Below are 26,255 nucleotides of genomic sequence, written 5' to 3'. Positions count from 1 at the left end.
TTATTGTTTCTTAAACCCAATCTCTCTTACTTTTATCTCTCATAATAAATATTATCATGCCTTCAAATAGACAAATAATTAATTTAATAATACCTAATTAATTAATGGTTTGATAATTTTTTTTGGGCAATTTTTTTTGCCATTAATATTTAATAGGTAGTCCGTGGTCCACTTGAGCTTCATTATCACAGCCACCAATGCACCTCACCCTTTTAATGCGAAAAATAACAACACATTAATGGTTGAATATTACACATATAGAGCTTATTTATATATCAACAATCATACGGATTTTGTTTAAGTTATATCAAATGTTGAAATGAATACACACGATTCATATTGATCATGTGAGATATGTAGAGGTCACATTTCACATCAATTATTCGTGCTCATTTCAGCATTTGAGAATACTCAGATTAAGAAAAACATTAGAATTTTTAGCATTTTTGTATTTATATTCTATTTGGCTGAAAAAATAAATATCTAACTGACTTTTCTACTTGAAAGTTGAAACGCTCCCCCACGTAGTAGGCCGGTGTGCGTTAATTATCTGTTGTCTCTGGACGGTGATGTGTGACGAGAGATGATAAAATATCGTAATACGTGCGTGGCAAAGAGACTCACTCCATCGTAACGGACCACGCTCTTCGCACTTTGCACTAGCTTTTTGAAAACCTGAAATCACCAATCAGAAGCCATACACGTGTTGAGTATTAAGTCTTGTGAGCCCCACGTCAACGGCCGCCGCTTACTTGCTCCCCTAGATGACGGCCACGTGTAGCCTAATTCAACGATTCGCACCGTACTAAGGTATATTAAAAAATATATTTTAATTAGACCAACCATTTTATTATAATCATATACTAATTCATAAACAAAAAAAATAAACATCTCAACATTACTATTTCAATTATCTCAGCTTATGAGTTTGACACAAAATATCCAATTTAATTCGTGGACTCCACGTGTTTCGCATTATACATATGAAATTTTATGCCTACAACTCAACAACAAATGACTAGAACACCCAATCACGGGAATTCCTATAATTACTTATTCATAAAATTTGGAGAGTGGAAGAAGAATGAGTGGTCAATATAGATGAATGAACCATTGCGAGCGTCCATCAGATCAAACCATTGTGGAGTGTCGGTGGCCATTAAATACTTATTTATGGATGGTATTCTCTTGTACCCTCAATTATTACAAGTATGGTCCTGATGGATGCATGTGTTTGTGTACGGATGCGCTGTTTTGATACAAACAAATCTGACTTTGATTTGGAAATTGGATGTATATGCTTTTGTGGTGCGTGCTGTGTAAGTGTAACTACCACGTTACACAAAATAAGTTAAAAGAAAAATGGTATCCTCATCCCCATTTTAGTAATTCCACCTTCCAATCATTGGTTTATATTTTTTTATGTTTGATTTGATATTTAATTGTTTTGATTTGTATGCCATTTGATATTAGATTTACATTCTCATGATTGATTTTCTCACCCTCATAATTATAATTAATTTTCTTACCCTCAATAATTAAATAAAGTAACTTATTATATCACATTAAAGTAGATTGACGGTTACATTTAATGTATGCTGTAAATTATTCACTATACGGAGTGACTCGTTCGTTTACATAACTATACCTATATCTAAACCACTGATTAGGGGTGGGATTACTAAAATGAAGGGTGAGAATACCACTACTAATTAGTTAGGTTCTGAAAATAGGAGATAGCCTAGTTGGTCAGGTTATCTGCCCAGAACCTTGAGGTCCAGGGTTCTATTCTCACCAGGAGGTTTGGAATTTGGGTAGTTTTCCATCCGTTGTGTTGGCCTTCATGCCCCTCGGGCATGGCTTAGTGTGTGTGGCTTGTGAGCCTTTAAAAAAAAAAAATAAATAAATAAATAGTTAGGTTCTGATTGTTACTCATCACTCAACACCATGTCATGTTCAACACCAAAAAGTAAATATTCTAGCCATTCTGGCTTGTTCTACAATTCACCTACTCCCATCCAAACCCCTAATTCTTGGTGTCTCCATCTTGCTTCCTGCAATAGTCAAGCTTTTGATTGAATAATTAACTACAAAATAGTGATAATTGCAATCTAAGAATAGTTTATTAATTTGGACCTTAATCCCGGAATCAAGGCCCTACAATTTTTCCTAAATATTAATTAACTGACTTAAAAAGACTGCACAATAATATTTGGGACAAAATCTCATATATATATTACTTTTGTTGGCAAAAAATGTATAAAATTGTGAAAATGACACTTAAATTATATTTTGTTCAGTTAGAGCCAATGATGTTTGCTTAATTAAGAGTTTTTTTTTTGGTTATAAACAAACGGACGTTGAAATGGGGTTTGGATGACCAAAACGACGTGTTAGCAAATACCAAAACAAATGCAGAAAATGAAACTCAACCTGTCAGTTGGTGTGCAGTGTGCTTACTTTGGTTCCATGACAAACCCACTCAATCTAACTACATTCTTCAGAATTTGATTAGATGATAATCAATCATTATTAAACAAAAATGACATATATACATATATCCGATGGTTGTAAACCACAACAAAAGTGGAGATCATACATTTTATATGGGACCATCACATTTATCGTTTAAAAATAAGTTTAGAAAGTTTGATTTACACTTTTAGTTTGTACAGTAGAATATATATATATATTTAATTTTTTTTTATTGATGATGAAAATTGTGAATCTTAAATTTTATTTTTTTTGATACTAGAGAGGGGGAATACCTACAGACAAATCAAATGATTAAACCTCTACTTGCAAGACCGCTGAGGCCAAGCAACTCCAATAAAATCCTCCAAAAGCAGACCCTGAATGCCAACAATCGGATGCTGAAGAATCGTTAGTCCATTGTCATGGTTGAGAGACTCAGATGCAAGGAAATCAGCAACCCGATTCCTTTCTCTATACACGTGAATTACTTTCACCTCCCAAGCTTGATTTACAAGCTTCTGGCACACACTAATCAAATTGGAAAGAGAAAATTGTCGAACACTCTGCTTATTTAGCCAATCCGCAACCATAGAGGAATCTGTCTCCAAAATAACTTGGTGAAAGCCCTCTTCCCAAGTTATACGAAGCCCATGAATCGCTGCCCAAAGTTCAGCCTCTATGGAGCCACAACGGCCAATATTAGCAAAAAAACCTTTTAACCATACACCGCCACAGTCTCTTAGGAATTAATTGTGAATCTTAAATTAATTCCTTAAAACCATAAATGCTGATGACAAGAACGTACTATAGGTATTTATTTGATATTATTTATAATTAACGGGGGTACGAAGCTAGTACAATAAAAGAGATAATTAAACCTACATTCTTGGCCATGGAATTGAAGAAAATTGGGAACTGACAATTCAATTGATCAAGAGTAGACAGTTGAGAAATATTGGGAGAACCAGGAGGTGATTGTGACTATTATTTATTAATTAATGGTTAGTTCAGGGTGGCAGTTCTATATGATCATAAATTATAGTAAAATTGTTGGGTCAACTCAGATTGGTAAATCTCCTTCTCCATCAATCACACCCCTCTTTTTCCTTTTCTTTATTTTTTGTTTGGTTATCAGATAAACAACGACATTTTGTTCTACATCACTACTTATGCATGCTATATGTCGTTGTTTACCATATATAGGAATATAATAATATTAGGTACATGCATCAATTCTCGAAAATGCTAAGATTCTAATTTTTTTTTAACCTTCGAAAGACACTCAAAACTATGTGACATTAAAATAGCCATTGATTAAAAACATACATATAAGGTCCACTTCATATGTAACACTCTATATTAAATGAAATTTTTTGGGGTCACGTTTTGAGGGTCTCAAGCATTATCCAATTTTGTTTGTCTCAACCATGTCAAAAGTTGAGATGGACGCATATGATGCATGCGAAATTAGAGCCCCACATGATTCATATGATATCATGTGCGTCCATCTCAATATTTGAGATAGCTTAAACAAAAAATACTGAAATCCGTAAAACTGTCGATGAAGTCCTACACTCGCACACATACTACATTGAGAGAATAAAGCAAGGGAAACACACATAGGATATACCATTACCAATTTTAAAGGTAATAGCGTGTCTTTGTCCCTTCGTAATTGCCACAACTTCTTCATAGTTTCACTTTTACCTTGAAGCGGTTCATAGTGTTTTTATTTTTATAAATGGATCGGATGATCACCAAAAGAATAGGTGTCAACTAGTAATTTGTAATAAAAGAATTGAAGTCACATTACAATTTACATACACGTTTTTCGGTAATTTTAATAGGCCTCAATTTTAGTTGGGCCTTTTGGTCTTTAGTTTAATGGGTCAAGAATTTGGGCCTCAACTAGCTTGTGATCATTTGCAGGCTAAAGTAAGGGGCAATGATTCTTAAGAGTTTTATAGTTATGGGCTAAGGCCATAAGAAATAAGGTCCAGTGCATTTAGCCCAGCTTAAAGCACACAAGCTGGATCGATATTTGTAATATGTACTATGTAGGATCTCGTTAGCACCAATAGCAAATTGTAGTGTTTTTTTTTTTTTTTTTTTACCTTAAACGGGAAGGGGAAGGGGATTCGAACTTGACCATTAAAGTGATATATAATATCTTTACCACTTTAATTAGTGGTTTGAGTTATTCGTTAGCACCAATTTCACCGGTTAAATTACCCGCGTGCTCATTTAATTTGATCCCATGGTAGAATTTAATTTTAAAAATAAAAAATTAATTCTTTAGATTCGCAAATTCTAAATTAAAAAATTACGTTAATGTAATTATTTTACTTATCATTATTATAATGATTCAGTATGGGGTTGAATGTGGTTGACCTGAGTGGGCTCATGTGGGGCGGTTACCAATCTACAACGATGCAGAGATTGCAAGAACTTTCCCACTTTCCAATTGCAAAGCATAAGTACCCTTGAATGGATACATACGGAAGGTGCCCCTTTTGGGTTTTGGTTATTATTCTCTCTCTTTTTACTCTCAAATCCCCAGTCCCAACTCCCAACTAAGAAAAGCACCGCACCCATATATTACAGCAACAAAAGCTGCCCTCTTTCTTTGGCTTTGTTGAGGTTTCAACTTTCAAGTATTCTCTTCTCTTCTAGCTGGTTAAGGGTAAGTGAGTGTTTAATTTATTTCTTTTGGGTCATATCCTTTCTGGGTTTCTCGTTACTTAGAAGCTGATTTTTATTTTCTATCCAGAAATTGACTTTTGTGTTTAGATTTGCTATTTTTTTGTCGACTTTGTGGGGGCTTGTAAATGTTTCTGCATCGTTTGTGCTTTTTTGGGTTTCTGCAATAGTGATTGCTGTAGTTTCTGCTTGTGTCTATTTTGGCCAGGCTTAGGAGCTCATGTTCACTGTACTTCTAGTCTGTTTTTTTTGGTTGATGATTGGATTTACTTGTTCAAAAGGGGTTTTTGGATATGTTGACAGCTTTGCAAGGATTCAAGCTAAGCTACATGCAATTATACTGTTGTCTCGACAAAGAAATTTTTAAATTATTGGGAATAGATGGTTCCCCTTTTATTTATTTTTGTCTGGGTTGTTTGCTGCTTCATGTATTAGTTGCTTGAAAGCATGTACTTTCCAGTCCATGGAGGTTGGCAGTGATAGTTTTGAATGAATGTGGAATTTATTTCCCGAGTGTAGGGTCATATGTTGATGATTTGGTATGCTGATTTTGTTTAGGAGGTTCACTGTTTTTGGGATAAAAGCTTTAATGATGATGATGAATGCTTGATTATCAGATATTGTTGAGTTTATAAACTTAATTAAGGATACAGAGAGATTTATCAATCATTCAATGTAGACTATGAAATAGTGTCGTAAGTGATTATTCGTGCGGTTCTCTATCATCTGTATCTCTGCATTTAGCAGGAGAACCTATTATATTCGTAGATTATTATGGCTTCATACCATCGCTAAATTTCTCATCTGGCGATGGATTCAGTTATCCTTTGCTATTCTTTTATCTGTATTTGGTGGAAGTTACAATGAAAAATGATACTCAACATTTATCTTACCATTTGATTGCAGCCCCACTCATTGTTCAACGCACAAGACATTCAGAAGTTGATACAGAACTTCTAGAACTACCAGTAACTACCAAGAGCCTATGGTATAATGCAGCTGTATCATCATCCATACTCTCTTGATAGTCAAAAGGTCAGACTTGCATTGGAAGAGAAGGGTATTGATTATACCTCATACCATGTAAATCCCATAACAGGAAAAAACATGGACTTGTCCTTCTTCAGGATGAATCCGAGTGCAAAACTCCCTGTTTTCCAGAATGGCGCCCACATCATATTTGACACTATTGAGATAATCCAGTATGTCTCTCATCTTAATTTCACCCCACCTTGTCTCTGTTAATTTACGCATTTAGTAAGAGATGTGTTTGGGAACTTTTTAATACTTGGATGATTTACAAGTCCATAAGTAGCTGGATCTTCAGATGCTTTCATAACAGAAAGAGAATTGAACGCGAAATTGGCTTCTGTTAGTTATTTCTTTATTGAATCTTAGCCTTTAAACATTTGGTTTTCCAACTCTCTCCTTACATAACTAGGATAAGGTGCTTTGACGAAGTTAGAACATTTAAATTGAGTTGATTATCCACCAATTGCTAGTTTCTGACGTACAAGGTGAATTAAGCCTCCACTAAATCTGTTTTTTTATTATGCCAGTATTAGAGTGAAGAAAATGCAAGAAATTTTTAACTTAATGGCAGTATTTTGCAGGTACGTTGAGAGAATCTCAGTTGTAACTTCAGGGACTGATGACCTCAGTATTACCAGCGGAAAAGTTGTTGAATGGATGAAGAAGATTCAAGGCTGGAATCCTAAGTTTCTTACGCTCAACCACATTCCAGATAAATACCGCCACACTGTATCCAAATTCATCAGGCGGGTTGTGATTGCTCGCATGGCTGAATCTCCCGATCTAGCTAGTGCTTACCATCGTAAGCTAAAAGAAGCATACGAGACTGAGGATAAGTTGAAAAACCAGGAAGTTTTGAAATGTAGCAGAGAACATCTTATCAGACTTCTTGATGAAGTTGAAATAAAACTGAATGAAACAAAATATTTGGCCGGGGAAGAGTTTACTATGGCAGATGTGATGCTCATTCCAGTACTGGCTCGTTTGGTGCTCTTGAATTTGGAAGACGAATACATAAGTTGCCGGCCAAGTATCGCGGAATACTGGGTTTTGGTACAGCAGAGACCTAGTTATAAAAAGGTAGTTGGGAAGTACTTCAGTGGCTGGAGAAAGTACAGAACACTGGTAAAAACCTGGTGCTGTATTCGTCTCAGAAGTATGTTGAGGAGGTATTAATGAATAAAAAAGCATGGCTTAGAGAGTTTTTGAATTGTGAATATTCTGACATTTTCGGGTTATGAATGAGTAAATAAAATGAAGGGTATGTAATTTCGTTTCTTTTTTCCTCTTAACATTTTTTTGATGTCTTAAACGGCACAAGAGATGATCAAGTTTGCTAAAGTTTCATCCATTTTGTCTCAAAGAAACCCTCCATAAAATATAAGATTTTTCTTTAAAAGGAGGGATTCTTCTATTGACTTCACTATGTTTATCATGGCCAAGACAACCCTTCAGTATTCCCAGTGCCATGCCACAAACCCAAATTTCAGGAGGAACTCATATATAATTCACAAGAAAAACCAGAAAACAACTAAAGGAACAAGCACAAATAAGCTACTGACTGGACCAAAAGTACACTTTTCGATTCTGAATCTGTCACTATAACTATAGTGAAATATAACTGGGAGCACAGAAGCCATAAAATTATTGCAGTAATTCAGATGACAAATCAATTAGTGTAACTCAAAATTTAAGCCATCCTCCACTCATACATCATCAAATACTTTCCCCACCACTCTAAAACAAAATTCTAACAGAGGCCAAGGAATTGGTAACCTCTTCTATTCTTGATCCCAAGTTAATGAAGTTTCTAGATTTCTCCATGAGAAAATAGTACACGGAGAAGAATGCCTACATCTTTAAAGTATGAATGGATAGAACCGAGATGATACATTGCAAACTGGATCATGTTTTTTCCACTCGGCTATAACAATCACATGGACTCTGCAATTCAATGAATTTTCTATGGATGTAAAAAAACTGGGGAATAAATATATAAATGAGAAGAAAATAGAGTATGGGAGAAAATTTGGTTCCTCAAAATATTCCCAGCGAATCAATGCTGATTTTGGTGATGTAGACGCGGATTATAATAGCAACCAGCTTTCTCCACTCCATGGTTTAAATCCTGCGTACAATATGGACTTCTGGACTCATTTGTCATGTTTCCTACGTCTACGCTGCATGTTCCACCTCCTAAATTGTTACCCACATATCCCCACTCCATACTTCTTCGAAGCCATGGGGGCACGTTATTCCATTTTTTCTGCCTGTAATACTTCTTGCTCAGATCATATGAGGATCCCCTAGCTCGTTTACATGTTTGCTGGACGTTTGCAACTTGAAAGTTCGCCTCTGATTGGTGACGAAAACTTGTACCATGATTGTTTTCATGTGGATAACAACCGATATTATCAAGGTTGTCCTTCCGCACTTGTTGTGGTAATTCATTAGTTGCCATAGACTTAACTGCACAATGTGGAGTACTTTTTGTATCACGGGGATATGGAGGTAAAGGAGGAAAAGGATGGAAAGGCATTCCGGGAGCAATAAACCAACTTCCCAGAGTCTCATTGTCTGGCGAGCCAATCTGCTGCACAATAGGCAATGGAATTCCATATGACATGGGCAAGCGGGAAATGAATTTACCTTGCGAATTCCCAACCACCACCTCTAAGGGGCAGCTCAAGCAGCCAACACTTTGTGGAGTTATTGAAGTAGATGACGAAACCATGGTGGGATTAAGGGGAGATGAGAAGCCAGGAGGGACATCCTCGTGGGAGTTTATACCTCCATTGGCAGCACAGATAGCTTCATTTTCCTGACACTGACTGTGAATATATTCAAGGCAGCTGTCATCTTCTCTGCTTACCTCCTCTAAATGATCCACCACTCCTGTGTTTGGTGAGACGCTAGATCCCATATTAGTCTTTGGCTCTGCTGGCTGATCCCATCGACTTTTACGCTTCCGAGTCTTTGCATCATTTGTTTTGCAACCACCAGTTGAAGAACCCTCTTGAACAGTGCCATCCACTGAAGTCGTGACAGGAACTGATTGCATGATACAGTCAATTGCTTTTGTAGATCTAACAACATCATCATGCCGGTTATTATGTGATCCTGAAACCCTCACACAGCCTGAACCTCTATGAAATTCCATCCCTCCATCATCCCTATCCAAACAGTTAGTTTTTCTGACGAATTTCGAGATCCATCTATCACGAAAGTGCCGAGCAATTTGATGAACCTGAATGTGCACAATAAAGTAATAAAAAGGATATATACCCATGCTGTGGCATTCAGCCATAGAGATACATTGAAATACTTACGGATATAAAATAAAAATTTAGCGAAAAAATAATTTATTAAGAGGCATAAAGAAAGTGAATCATATATACGGAATAGCGGGAGACAATAAGTCTCACCGATTCTCCATCAATACAACTAAAATAATATGATGTGAAAATGCAGTCCAGATATGAAAGGAAAAGTTTGAAATATACCTGTTTGTCATCATGTTCAGTCAATGACAGCATAGATTCCCTAAAGCTGCAATTCAATCGCTTCTCAGTCAGACACAATAAAATGTAAAATTATGATAGGAAAGCTATGAAACAATGTCACCGACTTCAAATAGAAAACAAGAATTATAATTTGCATCATTCAATGACAATGAACAAATTTGACTGACCAGAGTGGTGAGACAAGAACAATAAACTTGAATGTGTCCATAATGATGTTACTTCAGCCAGTCCCGACAGGCATGCCATTCAAATACTTGACATGCCCCATCCAAAATCAAAATGCATCAGCAAATATCAAGATAAGAAACAGAGGACACAATAAAAAAGATAGATATAAATTTTTATATTTCTTGATAAGCCAATATATCGAAGACATTTCATGATAATGAATTTGTAGATGCCAGCTCTGAATCAGGTTAATCATCATTTCCAAAAGCGCTATTGTCTTTAGATGCCCTCTCTAGTAGGATTTTTTGGACAACGCCATTCAGTAGCGAATGAATTAAATGCTTGGAATTTCACAGTATGAAAAGAAAAGACAAGGAATGTTGATGTTCTCTGTTTAATAATATGATGGATCCTTTAGGTTGAGAGATACAAAAGAGCTTTTGAGCCCTTATGGGTTTTTACGGATAGATTGGTTTGTGCTCCTTTGCTTTTGTCATAGTGCTTAGTTTCTACTATATGTGAGTTGTCATGTATTATCTTGTGAAAGAGGTGGCACTCCTTTGGTGCCTTCCCCCAACAAGACTTCCCTTATCTTTCATGTGACAGGGAAAAATATTAAAAAGCTACTAAAAATTTCAATAACATGACAGTAACAGAGTATAATAGGGAACAAAAAATATTAATGCTGATCTACTATCTTTTTGGACTACAAAACTTGTTATTGGGGTAAGATAGGAAAGTGCGACAATCTTCCTCTCTTTTGACTGGTTGAGGCTACTACTTGGAATGTCATTTAAGTTTTGGATTGATCATCACCATAATCATCATCGTCTCAATTGCTATTATTATTATTATTATGCCAACAAAAGAGTCAGGCAACAAAGAAAATTACTAAAGTCAAACAGTACATGGTACACCAAAATGTCATATTTATCTAATCTGGAAAAGGATATAATATAGGAAACAAGCTCACTAAAAAGAAATAAATCTAACCTCTCCATTCCAGGACAAGGAGGGCCTCCATTTATATGATCAAAAGCAAGTATCTCCCTTGTTGCCAAAAACTCCAAAACCTGTACAATTTCATATTAGCTATTACTGTCCTTTTATATACCTCATTTTATTAAATTCATTTACATGGTACCAGGTTAAGCTAAACAATGTCTGCATAAATAAATCACTGAAAAACAGTTAAAGCGACCAATGCGAAGCTTATAAACCATGTGCCAGCTCAATGTCCACATGGGCCACACATGATTAACCTAGAATTGCCTTTCGACTAATACAGAAGACTTGGTGCTTCAACTATTGAAAACCTAACCAAATATCACTAAACTACAGAGAATATATTTGGCAATTAATACTTGACAATCTGAATTGTATTGTCAGTTAGCGGGTACCTTCAAAAGTTTCCGGAGAATTGGGATCTTCTTGAAGTCCCTTCGGTACTGCTTCATTATGTTGTGGAGCATCCGCAAACCTGAGAAGCAAGGCAACGCTCATTCTATAATGTTAAAAGACATGCAACAGTAGCATATCTACTATTCGTTATCAAATGGGGTAAACAAAGAGTGAATCTTATTAAGCAAAGATGAGGAAAAACGCTACCATTCTTGTTGATTATATCAACCAGGACAACTCGTGATTTTGTCTTTAGAAGTGCGTCAAGAATCATTGAAAGATCTCGATTGCTGCATATCAAATAGTGAGACAAAGTAATAGTAGTTAGAAGAACAACGCACAGTAAAATATATTCCCATTTCATAAAGCTACATATCTGATGCAACTTGTAAACCCTTCTTCCAACTTGTATGAGGCAATTAAGTTTTCTTCAAAGTCTTAACTCCTAATTCAAAACTTCAACTCTCTCTTCTCCGCCCTCCTGTCTTCTTTCACAAGCATGATTGCTAGAATTTTGTAGACATCTTTTTTGATCCTGTGCTCATATTTACCATCTATCATTAAATTACACTCACAATTCACATATGAGAAAGAACTCGAAATCTGCATTTGCTGTAAAATTCTGTACATCTTTTCATAAAAGGAAACACAACTCTAACTTTCAAGTGGATTTTTAGCCTAACCAAATAGAAATAGGGAGTTATTAATCTTCTCAATCAATTGAATCATTAACTTCACCCCACATTAAAAATAAAAAATAAATAAATAAACGCACAGAATTTTAACCCCTTGATTCAGATGTGTTAACAATATGCTACTTTAAAACCTTGGAGCTCCCATCCTAGTAACAATCTCCTCGAGGCCATTTGTTTGACCTCTTTGTAATTTTTGAAGCACCTTTTCGGTGACTGTTCAATAAAATTTTTTTCTGTTCAAAAGAAAAAAGATTGTGATAAATTCAGTCAATGCCGCATATCTGGATGAACACAACAATCTTGAGTAATCTCATCTCAGATGGTTCCTTAACTATGAGAAACTTCTAAAGTTATCCACACTGAAGCAGAAGCCAGACTTGGTTTCCCTGATAGTTTGTTCAAGTCTTGAAAAGATGATAACATTCAAAGAAAGATTTAAGAGTAGGCTAAATTAGGTCAAATTAAAAAAAGGGAAGGTATACCCCTCCCCAAATATGAAGTTAGCTGCAATCTATGAGTAACCGCATGAGAAATTAAATAATGAGATGAGAAAAAAAAAACATCACAAATACCTCTGAATAGCTTCCCCGTTGCCACTGCCACCAGAAGCTGCCGTGAGGAGCAAGAGCTTCAAGTAGCCTTTAGGTGCCTCCTGAATTTCATTTTTTCAAAAAATATTTTGATGAACAGATGTGAAATAACATGAATAAGTACACTATAAAAGATATATAAAACAAGGAAATACTGAAAGTATTACAAGTAGAAAGAAGATAAATTGGTTCCAAATCAGAGCAGTTATATAAAAAAAATAAAATAAAACACTGAACAATGAAGCATGCTGAAACAAGAAATTCAAACAAAATTTAAATTAATCCTATCAGAAGAAAGACAATGAGAAACCCTAAATCGCAACAAGAAATCACAGGTATATGAGTTTAAAATTTTAAATGGTTATGGACAAACAGAATTAGATTTTCAATTCCATTTCAATGCAATTAAACCAGTACCGAGTTGCCAAAACAGCACACCAACAAATTCAAAAGTAAAGTTCCATGGTCTCAAAACCACTTACCTTCCGCTTGCTTATCCCACCATTGGCATCCAACAACTCATTAAGTTTCTCCTCAACTGCAGGCATAGAAGGACATTAATCACCAAATATTTGCATAAAAATGCAATATTTATAGGACAAGACGGATTCCCAACCTGCTTCAAAACGGCCATCAGAAGAACCTTCCACCAACTTTTTGGGTCTTACAGACAGCACCTGAGGTTTGTTGGCAATCATCTGAACCTTGTCCTCATTTGGTAGATTGCCATTAACTTTTCCTTTCTTAATAGAACCATGTGAAGTTTTAATTAAGAACCGTGATTTTGAGAAAACCCGCTTTCCTTTAACAGTTTCAGATTTTGACTTCCTACTTGCATCAACGTCGACAGAAAATGATTTCTCCAGCACTTGGACAGAACACAAGGTGTTCTCTGGAGGCATAGCTTCCTTGGCATGGGATGTGGATTTACTAGCTGAAACCGTCTGTGGGGAGACTTCTACTGGTTGACTAGAACACAGAGAATTTCTTTTAGAGGCCTCCAGTTCTGGTGAACTATGCGGTTGAGAAGTGGCAGACGCAGAAAGATTGATTGCATCTCCAATTTCTGCTGTCACATCCGATTTTAAAACAGGTACCTCGACAGATTTCATGTCATTGTCAACGGAATTTGTTCTGCGTCTCATACCCTTCAAGTGTACCCCGGTTTTCCCATCTTCAAGCATCACAGGTTCGGGGAATTCTTCATCTGAATCGCCCTGAACAATTACTTCAGCATTATGTGTTTCACCGCCTATATAACCCCGGCAATGAAGTGAACCACAATAACATTTTTTGACAGCAGCCCCAAACACCCTTACGTAATTGTAGTCAAATGTCACTTCTTCTCCCTAACATTGATTAAAAACATCCTCAAGCTTTCAGTGTAAGATTATAATGAAGCATCCACATAGCAAAGTAAAAGGGATATATGGGATTAGCTGCAACTAGAAATATCTTTCAAGGCAAGTGAGCGTGCAGTGAGACAGTATGATAATCGAAGGTAATTTCGCATAAATGTCAGGTTATCAATTTATAACATAAATTAATCATTTTGTTTGCTTGTCCACTCCTCATATCTACAATGGCAACTAGTCCCTTGGATGAATACTGTCTTCCAACCATTTTCTTCTGTTTCGATTTCCACCAGCAAGGCAATGTAATAAAAACATATCATGAAGAGACTCAAACAACCTGACAGGTTCAACCAACAGTAGAATGATCAGCCAAGTAACTGATATGAATATGTGAAGATGTAAACTTCAACGAGGAACATCAAACACTACCTCCCTCTTGGCCTTTCAACATGGCGGGGATGCTGATTAGATAAACTTTACATACACACAATGGTCAAGCCTTGATCTAGTTCAGACTTTCAGTAACTAAATCCCGTCATTGGGTTGGGGCATTTCACATCTTTTGCATATATACTAACAATGGACATTACAACACTTTCCTCTCATGTGTGGCCTCACAATCCCTTGACAAGGGGAGACCTAACTTGGGGATACTTAATTAGAAAGAGCGCATATGCGAAAAATACCCCAACATTTTAAAGATTGGTTGGCATGGGGTGGGAGTTCAGTTTTTATTGCATTCATCTACTAATTGCGAACAGCTAAGCCAAGCCAGTAATTCAGTAGCAAGTTTGTAGCAACCAATCCAGCTAACATCACCAATATTGAGAACAGAAATGGCTGACCCAAAATTCAGGGTAGAAAGTTTAAATGTACCTTCTTTATATCCCTTATTGCAAAAAGTCCAATACAAATTTCTCCATTCACCATCCACTGTTCGAAAAGAGTAACTGAGTAAGTATATTATAAGTGGAGCCTAACAGATAAACATAAAATAAAACACTGGAAACTGAAGCTCAAATAATAGCACATATAATGAAGTCTGAATGTAATTGTCAGTCTCAAAAAATATAACATCCATATTCCTCTGTGTTAACATGGTAATAAATTAAGTAAAATATAAACTCAAAACTAGTTCACAACTTGCACAAGCATACCTTGCTAATAACAGACATTAGGCATATTGCATGGTTAATATGGGGTCATTACGACAAAAGGAATAGAAATGTATAAATAAATTATAACTGCAAGCTACAACAGATTCTGAATGATTTGTTTTTATGAACGTAATATTGATTTTAATAGATTAGTTATTTTTAGCGCGTGAGAGGATTCGAACCTTCAACCTATTCGAAATCATAAGGAGTGCCTAAACAGATTCTGAATGATATAGTTACTACATGAAATTTATGCACAACTTCCTGTTTAACACTCAGAAGCAAACTTTATCAAGTACTCCTGAGGGTGCTTGTTTGTTACGCTTTTAACCATGAATAGAAGAAAATGGCCATGTAGAAAAATTAAAGCATCTGCAACACACAACTATGCATCAAAAACATATGGAAAACCATATGCTAAATACAACTATCCTAAAAGGCAGACACAAAGGAAAAAATATTAGCAAACAGGAAATAAAGGAGCAGGAGTTGAGGGGGGACGTACCATTCTACCTCATTTAAACAATCATGCCAAAGCACATAACAAGTAACAACACGCACTTTATTTGTTCAAGTTACACGATATAAAGATCACATATGAAATTTACCTTCTCCGTTCGGCAATTAGGATCACAACTATGGTTTATGAAACGTCCCAAATTTCCTTTCGCACATGCATCTATTACCTGAAATAATGAAAAATTACAACAATAAATAAAATGAAGCAATAATGGGAAGAACAATTAAACAGCAACTCTCATAAACTGAAAACAGGCATTTTGTTTAATTGAATTATTGAACAAAAGCAAGACAAATAAGATGAGAGTATTAAGACTCATCTTCCTCTGTAGAGAAACTGATTCATACTTGCATCATCAACATCATCAAAGTCCAACAAACACAAGCCTAGTTCAAGCAGTGTAATAACACCACATCCAAATAATACGAAATTGATCATATAAAAATAATGTGGATAACACCTTGTCACTATTCAACATGATCACATGTATTTTGTTGAAAATCAAATTTGTTATTTTGAATTGGTATGGTACAATAAAATCAACGGCCAATGCCGATGATGACCAATGATCTAATAACCACATGCATCATATAGCGTAACAAAATAACGAATGCAAATGACGCTATCCTGAAACTATTTAGATTCCATAGCTTAGGGTGCAGAAACTATCTAATCACAAGTTTACACATTATGATATTGTGATAGTGAATGCCCCAATTCACTTGCTACTCAATGCTCGTAACCTGTTAATTATAAGACAATTGATTCAATAAAGAAGGAAAGAGGATATAATAAGGACTGGATGTATACCTCACCGCCATTCAATGTCATGAAGTAGAAATGCTTATGCCCCTTAGCAGCATACTCCCTTTGCCGTGCTTCATAAGCATGCATATCAAGCACCTGATTGAACCATATCAAAAATCATGGCAATAAGTATAAACACTAAGATGTACCTGTCCAAGTGTATGAATAATCCTACAACTATTTACAATCCTTTAACGTGCAAGCCAAATCATCCATAACCCTCCGTAAGACCATGTCCACCTCATGCTCATCATGCTCAAAACACAAATTTTATCAGGAACTTTGATTTTTCATCCACAAATGCTCAAGCTTGAAATTTGCATACCGTTCTTTGTACAAAATGATGAAATGGATCACAATAACAACTGGCATGCAGATGATTTTTGGCATGCATGATGAACAAAACAATATAAAACATGGTTAAAGCTTGTAATAGTAACTATCTACGCTAGACTTAATATGATCTGCAACACATTACGATAAACAAATATGTGCTTAACGTAAACATGTAAACAAAAAATGGAAGATTGAGTTGCAAGGTGCACTTCATTAGAGAAGCAATGGACTGGGAGTTGAACATCTTGATGTGTTTCTTTGAGACTACATACAAAACCACATCAAATACAGGAAGGGAAGATCAAATAGTTTGAAAAGGTTAACAGGAAGAGCCTTCATGGTGAAGAAGTATTAAGAAAATCTTTTAAAAAATAAATAAAAAGGCATAAGGCTTAATTTCCTGATACTCTTTGAAATCCAAAGGTACCAACAAAACTCGCATTCTTTATGTGAGGTGAGGTTACTTGGAAGAGAGGTCAAATTATTTCCAATATACACCTTTGTTACCCAACGAAACAAAAGAAGATGTCCAACCCCTTACTTTCAAATTGCACATGGATGAGGAAGTTTTTGTATGTAGTGTTAAAAATCATGGGTGACAAACACTCTACCCAGAAAGCATCACGATAGAGTTTTTTCAGAAAGTCTAGAAAGAAAATATCATTATAAATTGTATGTTAACTCAGAAGGAACGGAACATATGAAACTTTCACATTAATTCTTAGGGATAGATGGATGAAAACTCTTAGTATACGGCTTAGTGAAGAAATGAATGTAAGAAAGAAATTGAGAATTACCATATTAAACACAATTACATCTAAATTTGGTTTACTTTTTAATGCATTTGGCTGGCACAGTGGCACCCCCTTGATTCCATTCTCAAAAAAAAAAAAAAATTACTCTATACCATGAACAAAAAAAAAAAGCCTCCAAAACCGTTTCAGCAAGAATCGCTTAGCACTGTAAAATAGGAAACTAGACCAAAGTAATGGAATTTTCAAAAATTTGAAAAACAAAGGTTTCGAAAATCCACCAGCTAACTCTGTTTGGTCTGGTTAGCTACAATAATAATGGTAACCTCGGACAATCACTGCTTCAAACTTGGTTAATCCCAAGACTCCATCATTTCTTTTTTAAGGAAAAAACAATTGTTTCAAATTTGGTTAAACACCAAGACTCCATCCTTTGTTTTTTACTCATAACAATTCACCTTTGTAAGTAGAAATTCAAAGAATTAAGTTCCCAGGTTACCTCTCCAACATATTCTATGAGAAACTGCCCTTTGGATATATCCTCTTGCAATTGTAGCCCAAAGCCCTTCTTCCCGCATCGAACCCACTTCATACCGGCACATTGTCGCTTTTGAAACTGTAAACAGAGATTGGACTGAGATGCTCTCGCATTGGAAAAAAAATTTATTATATGAATATCTACCCAAAAAAACAGAAATAATACCTGTTGATTTGAGCAAATGTCCCCACAAGGACAGGTGCCTTGAACACATTCAATGTTAAGCATCCTGTTCAAGCATTGATCTCCACAACCCAACCAGCCATCTTGAGGAGGTTTGCAGTGGCAAACCATTACCTGTTAAAAGATGCATAAAATCATAAATAGCAAGAAATACAGAAACAAAGAGAGATCGTAAATTTGCCACTGCCAAAATTCAGTAACCCCATTTTTTTTGTTCTATTTTCGTTTTTTCAAAATTATTGCATAGCTTCATCCGCCTTTTACAAGCAATAGGAGTAAAATAAATAGCTATCAAATGACAAAAATGAATACTAAATGATCAATGGAAGAAATGAACAGCCTAAAGAGGGGCCAACTCTCCAAAAAAAAAAATTCTAGGTTCTGAGTGAGACAATCATGTTACTAATCGTATGAGAACTATGTCACTAGGGAAAACTGTGACTAGTGTACCACTGAGTCATTGATATTCAAGTACGAAGAAAGATAAACAAAACTCTATGCATTAAAATGAACATGTGAATACAAAACCATAATCGCAAAAAAGAAAAGAAGAAAAAGAAAACACAGAATTTACAAGCCGTGCACTCTGGCCTCATACAGCTATTACCAGAAGCAAATAAATATTTCATACTCCGTTAAACTAAGACATTCAACAAAACAAAAGTTAGCCTGAAACCAAGCTAGCAAGAATTAAAATCAGGAAAAAAAAATGAAATTCTTAATCAATAGGATGTATTGACTACAGAAATGAAGATGGTCAGAGCCATATGATCCTCCATAATTCAGTCAATGAAAATATGTCAATATCATCACAATGAATGCAGACTATGGTGTGTCAGCATAATTGATGAGTGATCTAGACACATCTCGGCCATGAAATCTTTCAGAGCAAGAAGACCGTGCCAAATGATTTCATTAGCATACATCACATTCTGATTCCTTAGTAAAGATACAAACTTACAAATTGCTTGAATGATCTAATTTAAGAGCTTAAGTCCATCCAATATAAACATCAAGAAGTAGAGAAACGAATCTTTTTTTTAAGATGATGCAATGCCCTATACATGCGTGAATAGTTCATCATCAGCATCATCGAAATGCGTCTTTAGAACATACATTATAATATAACATTAAGTTTGTACAAACCTCATCAATAGTTTGATTTCTACGGCTGCGGTGTGGAAACACATTAGCATCAATACGTTTGAAAGATGATTCTTGCGAAACTGCAATGCATTTGGAGAAGGCAAGAAAAGATAAGGGTTCAGGGGAATTGGTGGGGAAAATTTTTGAAACCCAGTCATTTTTTTAACTTCAGTTCTAACTTCTAACCTTCCTGCTAAGCTAGCTATAATGGATGCACGTACCTGTTATGTGTTTGTATTCTGACCCCTTCAAGTTGCCGTCATAAATATCTTCATCAGCATCTAGTATGCCCAACTCAGCATTAATATCTGCATTTGACTTCTCTTGAGGGATGGTGCAATCGGCAAATGCTTTATCCATGTTATCCTTGCAGGACCTTCATGATGAATCACAGAAAACAATATCCAATTCAGGTATTAGATCAGTGTCTCTAAAGGGAATGAAAGAAAGACAACCAGAATATTAGCCAAAAATATCTTCTTTTTTTCCTAACATGGAACCCACCCAACTGCCCACCAGACAACTAGCTAGTAAACCCCGGGCCACATAAAAGACCCCACAACCCCATGCACCAGTTGAGACTTGGTCGAGGCCCAATGCGGGAAGGTGACGAAAGGTAACATTCGCACATGTTGGGCTGAGCAAGGCCCATCTCGCAAATTGCGATAATGGAAACACCCATGTGACTTGAACTCACGACCTCCCGCTTGCTCTAAGAGTTAGCGTGGTAAGTTCACCATCTCAACAAACGGCCCGTTGTTGCAAAAAATATCATTATAAGCCTAAAAACAAAAGTGTAATAAACAAAGGATTAAATGAAACAATAATTTCCACACTAAATAATGCAGTGCAGATGAATAGTGGTGGAAGCATATCAAACAAGATTACAATCAAAATAGAAAGATATAATTACTATCATTGCTCAAATCAATACGAGCATAAACACTTTGGGAGGCTAACACAATAAACCTCAGACATCAGGGAAACTTCAAATATTTTGTTAAAAGAAAATCTAACAGGATGGACATGTTCCTAAGCAAAGTTTCAATTTAGCACTCTTGAAACTGTTTGGTGGAAATAAACCATACATACATACACCGATACACGTCCACTTTCTTTTGCACTATACAAAACAAATTGACTAATGATGGCGCCAAGAAGGTGTTCGATGCAAGAAGCCATTAATTCTAGCTAATATATATCTAATTTTATGTTTTCATAAGTTCATTTATTATTGGATCTATTTTAACTAGGTTACGTTTAGTTTTCATAGTAAGAGTATTGTCAAAATTTCTAGGTGTTGAAATTTTGAATTTTAAAGTATTTCTATTAGTCTTTCATAAGGTTATTTTCCTACATCAATGTCTCCCATGAACAGACATCGTCAATTACAAGTGTTAAGATTAGTTACTTTGTCATTCAACCCAATAAGTTAACTTGTTCGGTTGGGACATTTCACATTATTTATATATATTCTAACACTCCCCTTACTAGTGGGCTAGATAATCCAATAGCACTACAAGTGCACAACAAATGAGGCCCAACACTAGGGCTACTCTCACAAAAGACGCACTTGGGACAACAAAAAAATGAGGGTTAAATTACGGAAGTTAAAGTTTGAACCCAGAGCCTCTCGCTTCGATACCATGCAAACATTTTTACCTTGGAGGAGGTCATGGGCCTAAAATTGGGCTCATTGCACAAGTGGTTGGGAGGCCCATTATGGCTTACAAAACCATAGCTTGTGAGCTTGGGTCTAACCACTTTGTTTATAAGCCACTCAAGCTTTTCATTTCTTTTCCATGTGGTACTCTTGTGTGGGTTCTAACACTCCCCCTTACACAAGAGCCCATCAACATAAGGTCACATTGGACCATTTGCCAAACAGGCCACTTGGGCCTTCACCATATGGGCCTCTTCTATTGGGCCGCAAACACAACCCCCATAATTGGACTCCGATACCATGTTAAGATTCGTTACTTTGTCATTCAACCCAATAAGTTAATTTGTTGGGTTGGACTTGGGGCATTTCACATCATTTAACTATTTAAGTAATATGATCTACTTCCATTTTGGAACTTATATAATGGTTTAACAAGTATGTGCTTGTCAACTACATGTAAGCCATGCCTCTACCCACGCTTTTGCTTTTCCAATATGATTTTTGCTTACTGGAAGGTTGGCAGCAAAAAACACTATCTGGGACCTAGAGAGTGCAACAGGAAGATGTCCCCAATGCCTACTTAAGTTTAAATGAATATGCATGAGAAACCAGTACAGCACGTTGCTTACAACTATTTTGAAGGGTGATATTCACCAAGCACAGTGGTACAGGAAATCAGTCATTCAGTTGTTTGATTCTTTTTTTAGGCCCTGTTGAAGGTTTAAATTAGTGTTTGAAGGGTATAACACATCAAGGGTCCAGAATTCCAACTGGATTGGGGAATCTTGGGAATTCAAAAGATTTTAAAAAAACTGAAGTCATTGTGCCTAATTGAGTGCTGTGAACAAGACCATAATAGTAACTTTAGAGAAAGGAAAGATGTTGTACCACGGACTACTTTCATCGATGGAATTTACAAGGGCATCTGAAATGCGCCGCCATTTATGACAATCATCACAGCTTACCCAAGCACTTTCCACAGGTAAACTCTGCTCAATTACACCACCTGATGCCATGTCCAAATTATTTATGGATACAACATTGTTGCCGCCAATTACATCTGCTATATGCTTTCCTAGAGCATCAATCATGTAAAAAATCAGAAACAACACTAAAATATTTCCATCCTAAAAATTTAATTTGCATTATCAGATAAACAAAGTATCAAAGAAACAAGAGTGTATTATGTTATTAGGAAATATAACATGGTCCTGTATAGGAAATACAGTAACAAAGCCCATAGTGCTATTTTAAAGACCCAGTACCTGATTCAGGGTAATCTTCCACTCTCTTGGCTGCGTGATCAAGTGTCGTATTCTCCTTGACCTTATTAACCGACTTCTGTTTGTTTCTCCTCTTACAAGGAGCACTTCCTTCCCTGCTTTTCACCAGACCAGAGACCCTGGACCTTTCCTGCCTCAATCCTTCTGGTTTTAAACTTTTAGCTGGTTGAACTCTTTCTGAATTAGCTGAATAAAGCATATTTAGAGAATTTTCTGATTCTGACAACCCGAGGTATCCATCTAGGTCGCAGCATTTTTCATCTTCCACACAAATTTTGACTTCCAAATTCTCCCCAGCGACTTTGATTTCAGTCTCTCTGGGTAAGGATAGCAGCTCCACATCTCTATTGCTTGATGAAATACTTGAAGCAGTCCCTATGGTGGATGAAGTAAGACTTTCACTAGGGGACATGCGATCTCCCAATTTCTGCTTGCCTCCCCCATTTTCTAATGGTTTAGCTGTCTTTATGATATCTGCACCAACATACGGGAGGTTAGCTTTCTTCTTTCCTTTCTTATTGCGGGCAACAGCTCCACAGTAAGAAGAACCATTAGACTCTTCTTCTGGTTTTGTGACAACTTCAGCATCAGGAACTATAGTAACTTCTGAATCGGGCGAAGTTCCAGGGTCGGCAAGGGTACGATCAATTGTTCCTCCCAATGCTTCAACCATCATATGGGAGGCAAACCCAAGATTTGCACCATCTCTACCTAACTTGTCAGGGATCAAAGAACACTCGCAATTTGCTCCATGGGAATCCACATCTAATTCTGTTTTTGCATTCTCTAGATACTTGTCAACAGAGAAGAGCTCCTTTTCAGCCACCTCTTCTCCCCATTCAACTTTGATACCGTTGGCTGATTTTGAAGGTTCAATGCTGCCTCCCAGACAGCAATCACTTACAGAATTATTAAAGTTAGCCTCAGCAGAAGCTGAGGTCTCCAGTACCTTCGGAATCACATTTTTCAGATTACTTTGATGGCAATTCTCACTTCCCACCTTGACCTTCAAACGTAAAACACCGGTTGAAGCACTAGACTTTCTGCTTGATCTTCTAGAGCTTCCACCTTTCCCACTCTTGTTCCTCATCCCACTTCCTCGCGCGCCTAAAGATTTTAATGACTCTTGATTCAGAACATAATCAAGCCCAAGCCCATTGCTTTGCTTAAAAAGTTGTGTAATGTTTCCCATTGATCCCCAGAGAGCACAGCGAGCCAATCTGGAAAAATGGCTTCTCTTTCTTTTGGGAGATTTGAGGATATATTCAAGAATTTCATGTTGATGCGGCACTTTGGCTGGGCCTCTATGTTTCGTTGCAGCTTTTTTACCCTTAGACTTCTGGCTTGATTTCCTTGTTCGATTTCTCCTTGGAGAAGAAAAGGTAATGTTTTCAGAAAAATTGATTTCAGAAACCTGATCAATTTTCAAAATACTTATTTCTTTGTTATCTTCCTGTCCAGAACTGTCAACAGCAGAAACAGAATCAATGGCACCAAACACGCTCCTCCTTAAACAATCCTTCACATCTAAACTCGTAAAAGAACTATGCTCAACAACACCAGGGCAGCCAGTTAACTGCAGAGAAGTTGGTCTCTCCAATAAACCGTTGGCAGCCATTCCAAAGAAACCTTTCTCTGAATTGAAGTCGTTTTGGTCAATACATGATAACTGGGAGCAAAGTTCAAGCGTTACATCAGCTTTAGAATCATTTTTCCCTTCCAAAAGCTCCGAATTGCTTTCCACAGAGGGACCAGAAACATGCTTATCATTGCTTTGCTCATACTGTGGATTAAAAACGTGAACGCATGTTCTGGCACAGTTCTTTATTTCCACACCTTTTGCAGACGTCTTGGTATACGGGTCACTATCACCTGTCTCACTTTTCTGATTATCATGCCAGCCACTACTTTCTAAATCACCTTCTAATGACTTTATATGCATTTCATCACCCTCGGGAAGAGATATCCAGTTGCAACTATGAGCTTCGATTTGATACGGCACATCAGTGTTACTGTCAAGACCACGGAAAATCCGAGTGTCCAGTACATTTTCTTCATCACAATTCTTTGACAAAATAGTTACAGGCATTGATTCTGATAGTATTTCGCAGTGGTATGAAGGCAATATTTGGTCATTAAAAATCATTACTTCCTTAACCTCCATAGCCCCTTCCACAAAGGGACAATCTATAAACTTATCATCCTTTTGCTCACCCTGTTGAATGCTTTTTGTTGCCAAACAAGTTGTTGAGACTTCAGCACTCTCTGAAGGCAATATTGGCTTGCAAGAAAAAGAATTTGCACCGACCAGGACACCACTTCTCTCTTCACTTACCCATATAAAGCCGTCTACATGTGGAGAACCCATGCACTTATTACACTTGTGCTCATCCAATTGAATATGTTGTTTTGGAGAATAATCAGCAAACATTGAGTCTGAGGGCATCTCGCAACCCTCTGGAGGCACTGATTCGTCACCACAAAGGGTCTCTGTTCCAACTAAAGCATCATGTTCTTCTTCTATCACCTTCATAATCCTTTTAGTAGAAGTACAACTGACGAGCTTATCATCCTGCAGGCAATCTTGTTCAGGGCAATGGCTAGGGCCATCCATAGATTGATGCTCCACAGGCATTTCACGATAGACTGAGAGATGATCTCTAGTATTAGACTCCATAACAGCTAAACTATCACTTTTCTCTTCCACAAGCCCTTTTGAGGATGGGCCATTGACACCATTAGCATCCTTCTGCTCCTTCGCTTCAAAAAAGTCTCTCTTCAAGTGAGTCACAGGCGTTTCATGAGTCTGTATTGATATTACCAGCTCATGCTTACCCTGTAGCCCAGCCTTCTCCGTACATAAACCTTCCTTTTTCAAAAAACAATTACTGATTTCAACCCGACTCTCATTCAGACAATCCCTAACAGCCCCGTTCTCATCATCCAACACTTTCTCGAGAATCGGAACAGCCACATTGGCACATTCACCAACCCGGCAATCTTTATTGTTAGCAGCGGCCCTCTCTGTGTAGTCATAGCTCACGCAACCAGCACTCTCACCAAACAACAGCTCTCCAAACCCATTCTGCATCTCGGGAGGGGCTACATTAATTCCAGTCAATTCAAGATCCGCTTTCAAGCAGAACGGCAGCTCAGAATCATGACTCTGCACAAAGCCCATTATTGAATCCTGCCCGAGAGCAGCCTCGTGCCAGACCTCACCAGGATCCTCGCACGAACCCATCTCCATCCAAATATCAATCTAATGGATAACCATTATCCACAATACTATAGCAATTACGGGAATATAGAGCTAACGGTCAATCATAGAACGAAACAACTACAATGCCTTCCCAAATTACCTCCCAATCAAACAATTCTATCGTCTCCGTCGCCGCCAAGCAAACCCCGGAAACCAGACGTTAGTAGCCGACTAAGAGGGAACCCTATAATCGACTTCCCTGCACAACAAACAAAAAAAAACCCCTAATTCAGAACTTGCAGGAGAATGCAGAAACAAAGGCACGCATACACGAATATACGAACCGTACAGAATTAAAATCACAATCACGTATAAGACGAAGAGATTAACGAGACGGAGATCATAAGACAAGCATAAATTCCTGAGCAAACCTAAGAGAAAGCCCTATCAGGTCGTCAACGAACAAAAAATAGCACTCACGCAAGGATAATAGATGGAGCTTTCGCCGGAAAGAGAGAGAAAAAGAAGGAATCGGAAAATAAATATGAAATCGATGGTGGTTAGGTATAAACCGTCGTGTTAGCCCCAGTGCCCCACTCAATGAGTCAACGTCGGTGTTTAAGCGACTCGTGTACACGTGTCGCTTTTTAAGGCAATCTTTAGGGACGCGACTCCGAAGCCCGAATACGTATTAAAGATACGTAACATTTGATTACTTATTAAAAGCT

General features: G+C 36.9%; 2 protein-coding genes across 6 annotated transcripts; one reads left to right on the top strand and one right to left on the bottom strand.

The window, feature by feature from the left end:
• Window positions 1-4,868: 4,868 nt before the first annotated feature.
• On the top strand, window positions 4,869-7,486 carry LOC119996192 (glutathione S-transferase TCHQD). 2 transcript variants are annotated; one of them, XM_038842734.1, is made up of 3 exons: window positions 4,869-5,158; window positions 6,082-6,377; window positions 6,789-7,486. In XM_038842734.1, the coding sequence occupies exons 2-3, from the start codon at window positions 6,169-6,171 to the stop codon at window positions 7,381-7,383; spliced, it is 804 nt and encodes a 267-aa protein (XP_038698662.1). In that variant the 5' UTR covers window positions 4,869-5,158; window positions 6,082-6,168; the 3' UTR covers window positions 7,384-7,486. The 2 variants fall into 2 exon arrangements, with proteins under 2 accessions (XP_038698662.1, XP_038698663.1); XM_038842735.1 differs by lacking the exon at window positions 4,869-5,158 and having other exon boundaries at window positions 6,076-6,210; window positions 6,303-6,377.
• A 306-nt stretch (window positions 7,487-7,792) lies between these two features.
• LOC119997711 lies at window positions 7,793-26,117 on the bottom strand. Of its 4 annotated transcripts, none has more exons than XM_038844884.1 (18): window positions 25,959-26,117; window positions 22,308-25,786; window positions 21,931-22,117; window positions 19,601-19,755; window positions 19,380-19,459; window positions 18,216-18,347; window positions 18,012-18,128; window positions 16,428-16,520; window positions 15,706-15,783; window positions 14,817-14,873; window positions 13,202-13,934; window positions 13,068-13,123; window positions 12,568-12,647; window positions 11,508-11,590; window positions 11,300-11,379; window positions 10,893-10,972; window positions 9,711-9,756; window positions 7,793-9,454 (listed from the first exon to the last, which is right to left on the bottom strand). In XM_038844884.1, the coding sequence occupies exons 2-18, from the start codon at window positions 25,573-25,575 to the stop codon at window positions 8,264-8,266; spliced, it is 6,516 nt and encodes a 2,171-aa protein (XP_038700812.1). In that variant the 5' UTR covers window positions 25,576-25,786; window positions 25,959-26,117; the 3' UTR covers window positions 7,793-8,263. The 4 variants fall into 4 exon arrangements, with proteins under 4 accessions (XP_038700812.1, XP_038700815.1, XP_038700813.1 ...); XM_038844887.1 differs by having other exon boundaries at window positions 26,008-26,112; XM_038844885.1 differs by having other exon boundaries at window positions 25,872-26,080.
• Between the last annotated feature and the right edge of the window lie 138 nt (window positions 26,118-26,255).

This window comes from Tripterygium wilfordii, chromosome 4 (assembly GCF_013401445.1).
Source record: "Tripterygium wilfordii isolate XIE 37 chromosome 4, ASM1340144v1, whole genome shotgun sequence".
In the NCBI taxonomy this organism is placed as follows: domain Eukaryota; kingdom Viridiplantae; phylum Streptophyta; class Magnoliopsida; order Celastrales; family Celastraceae; genus Tripterygium; species Tripterygium wilfordii.
The sequence above is the reverse complement of the archived record's forward strand: the minus strand, read 5'-3'. Positions and strand labels throughout refer to the sequence as shown.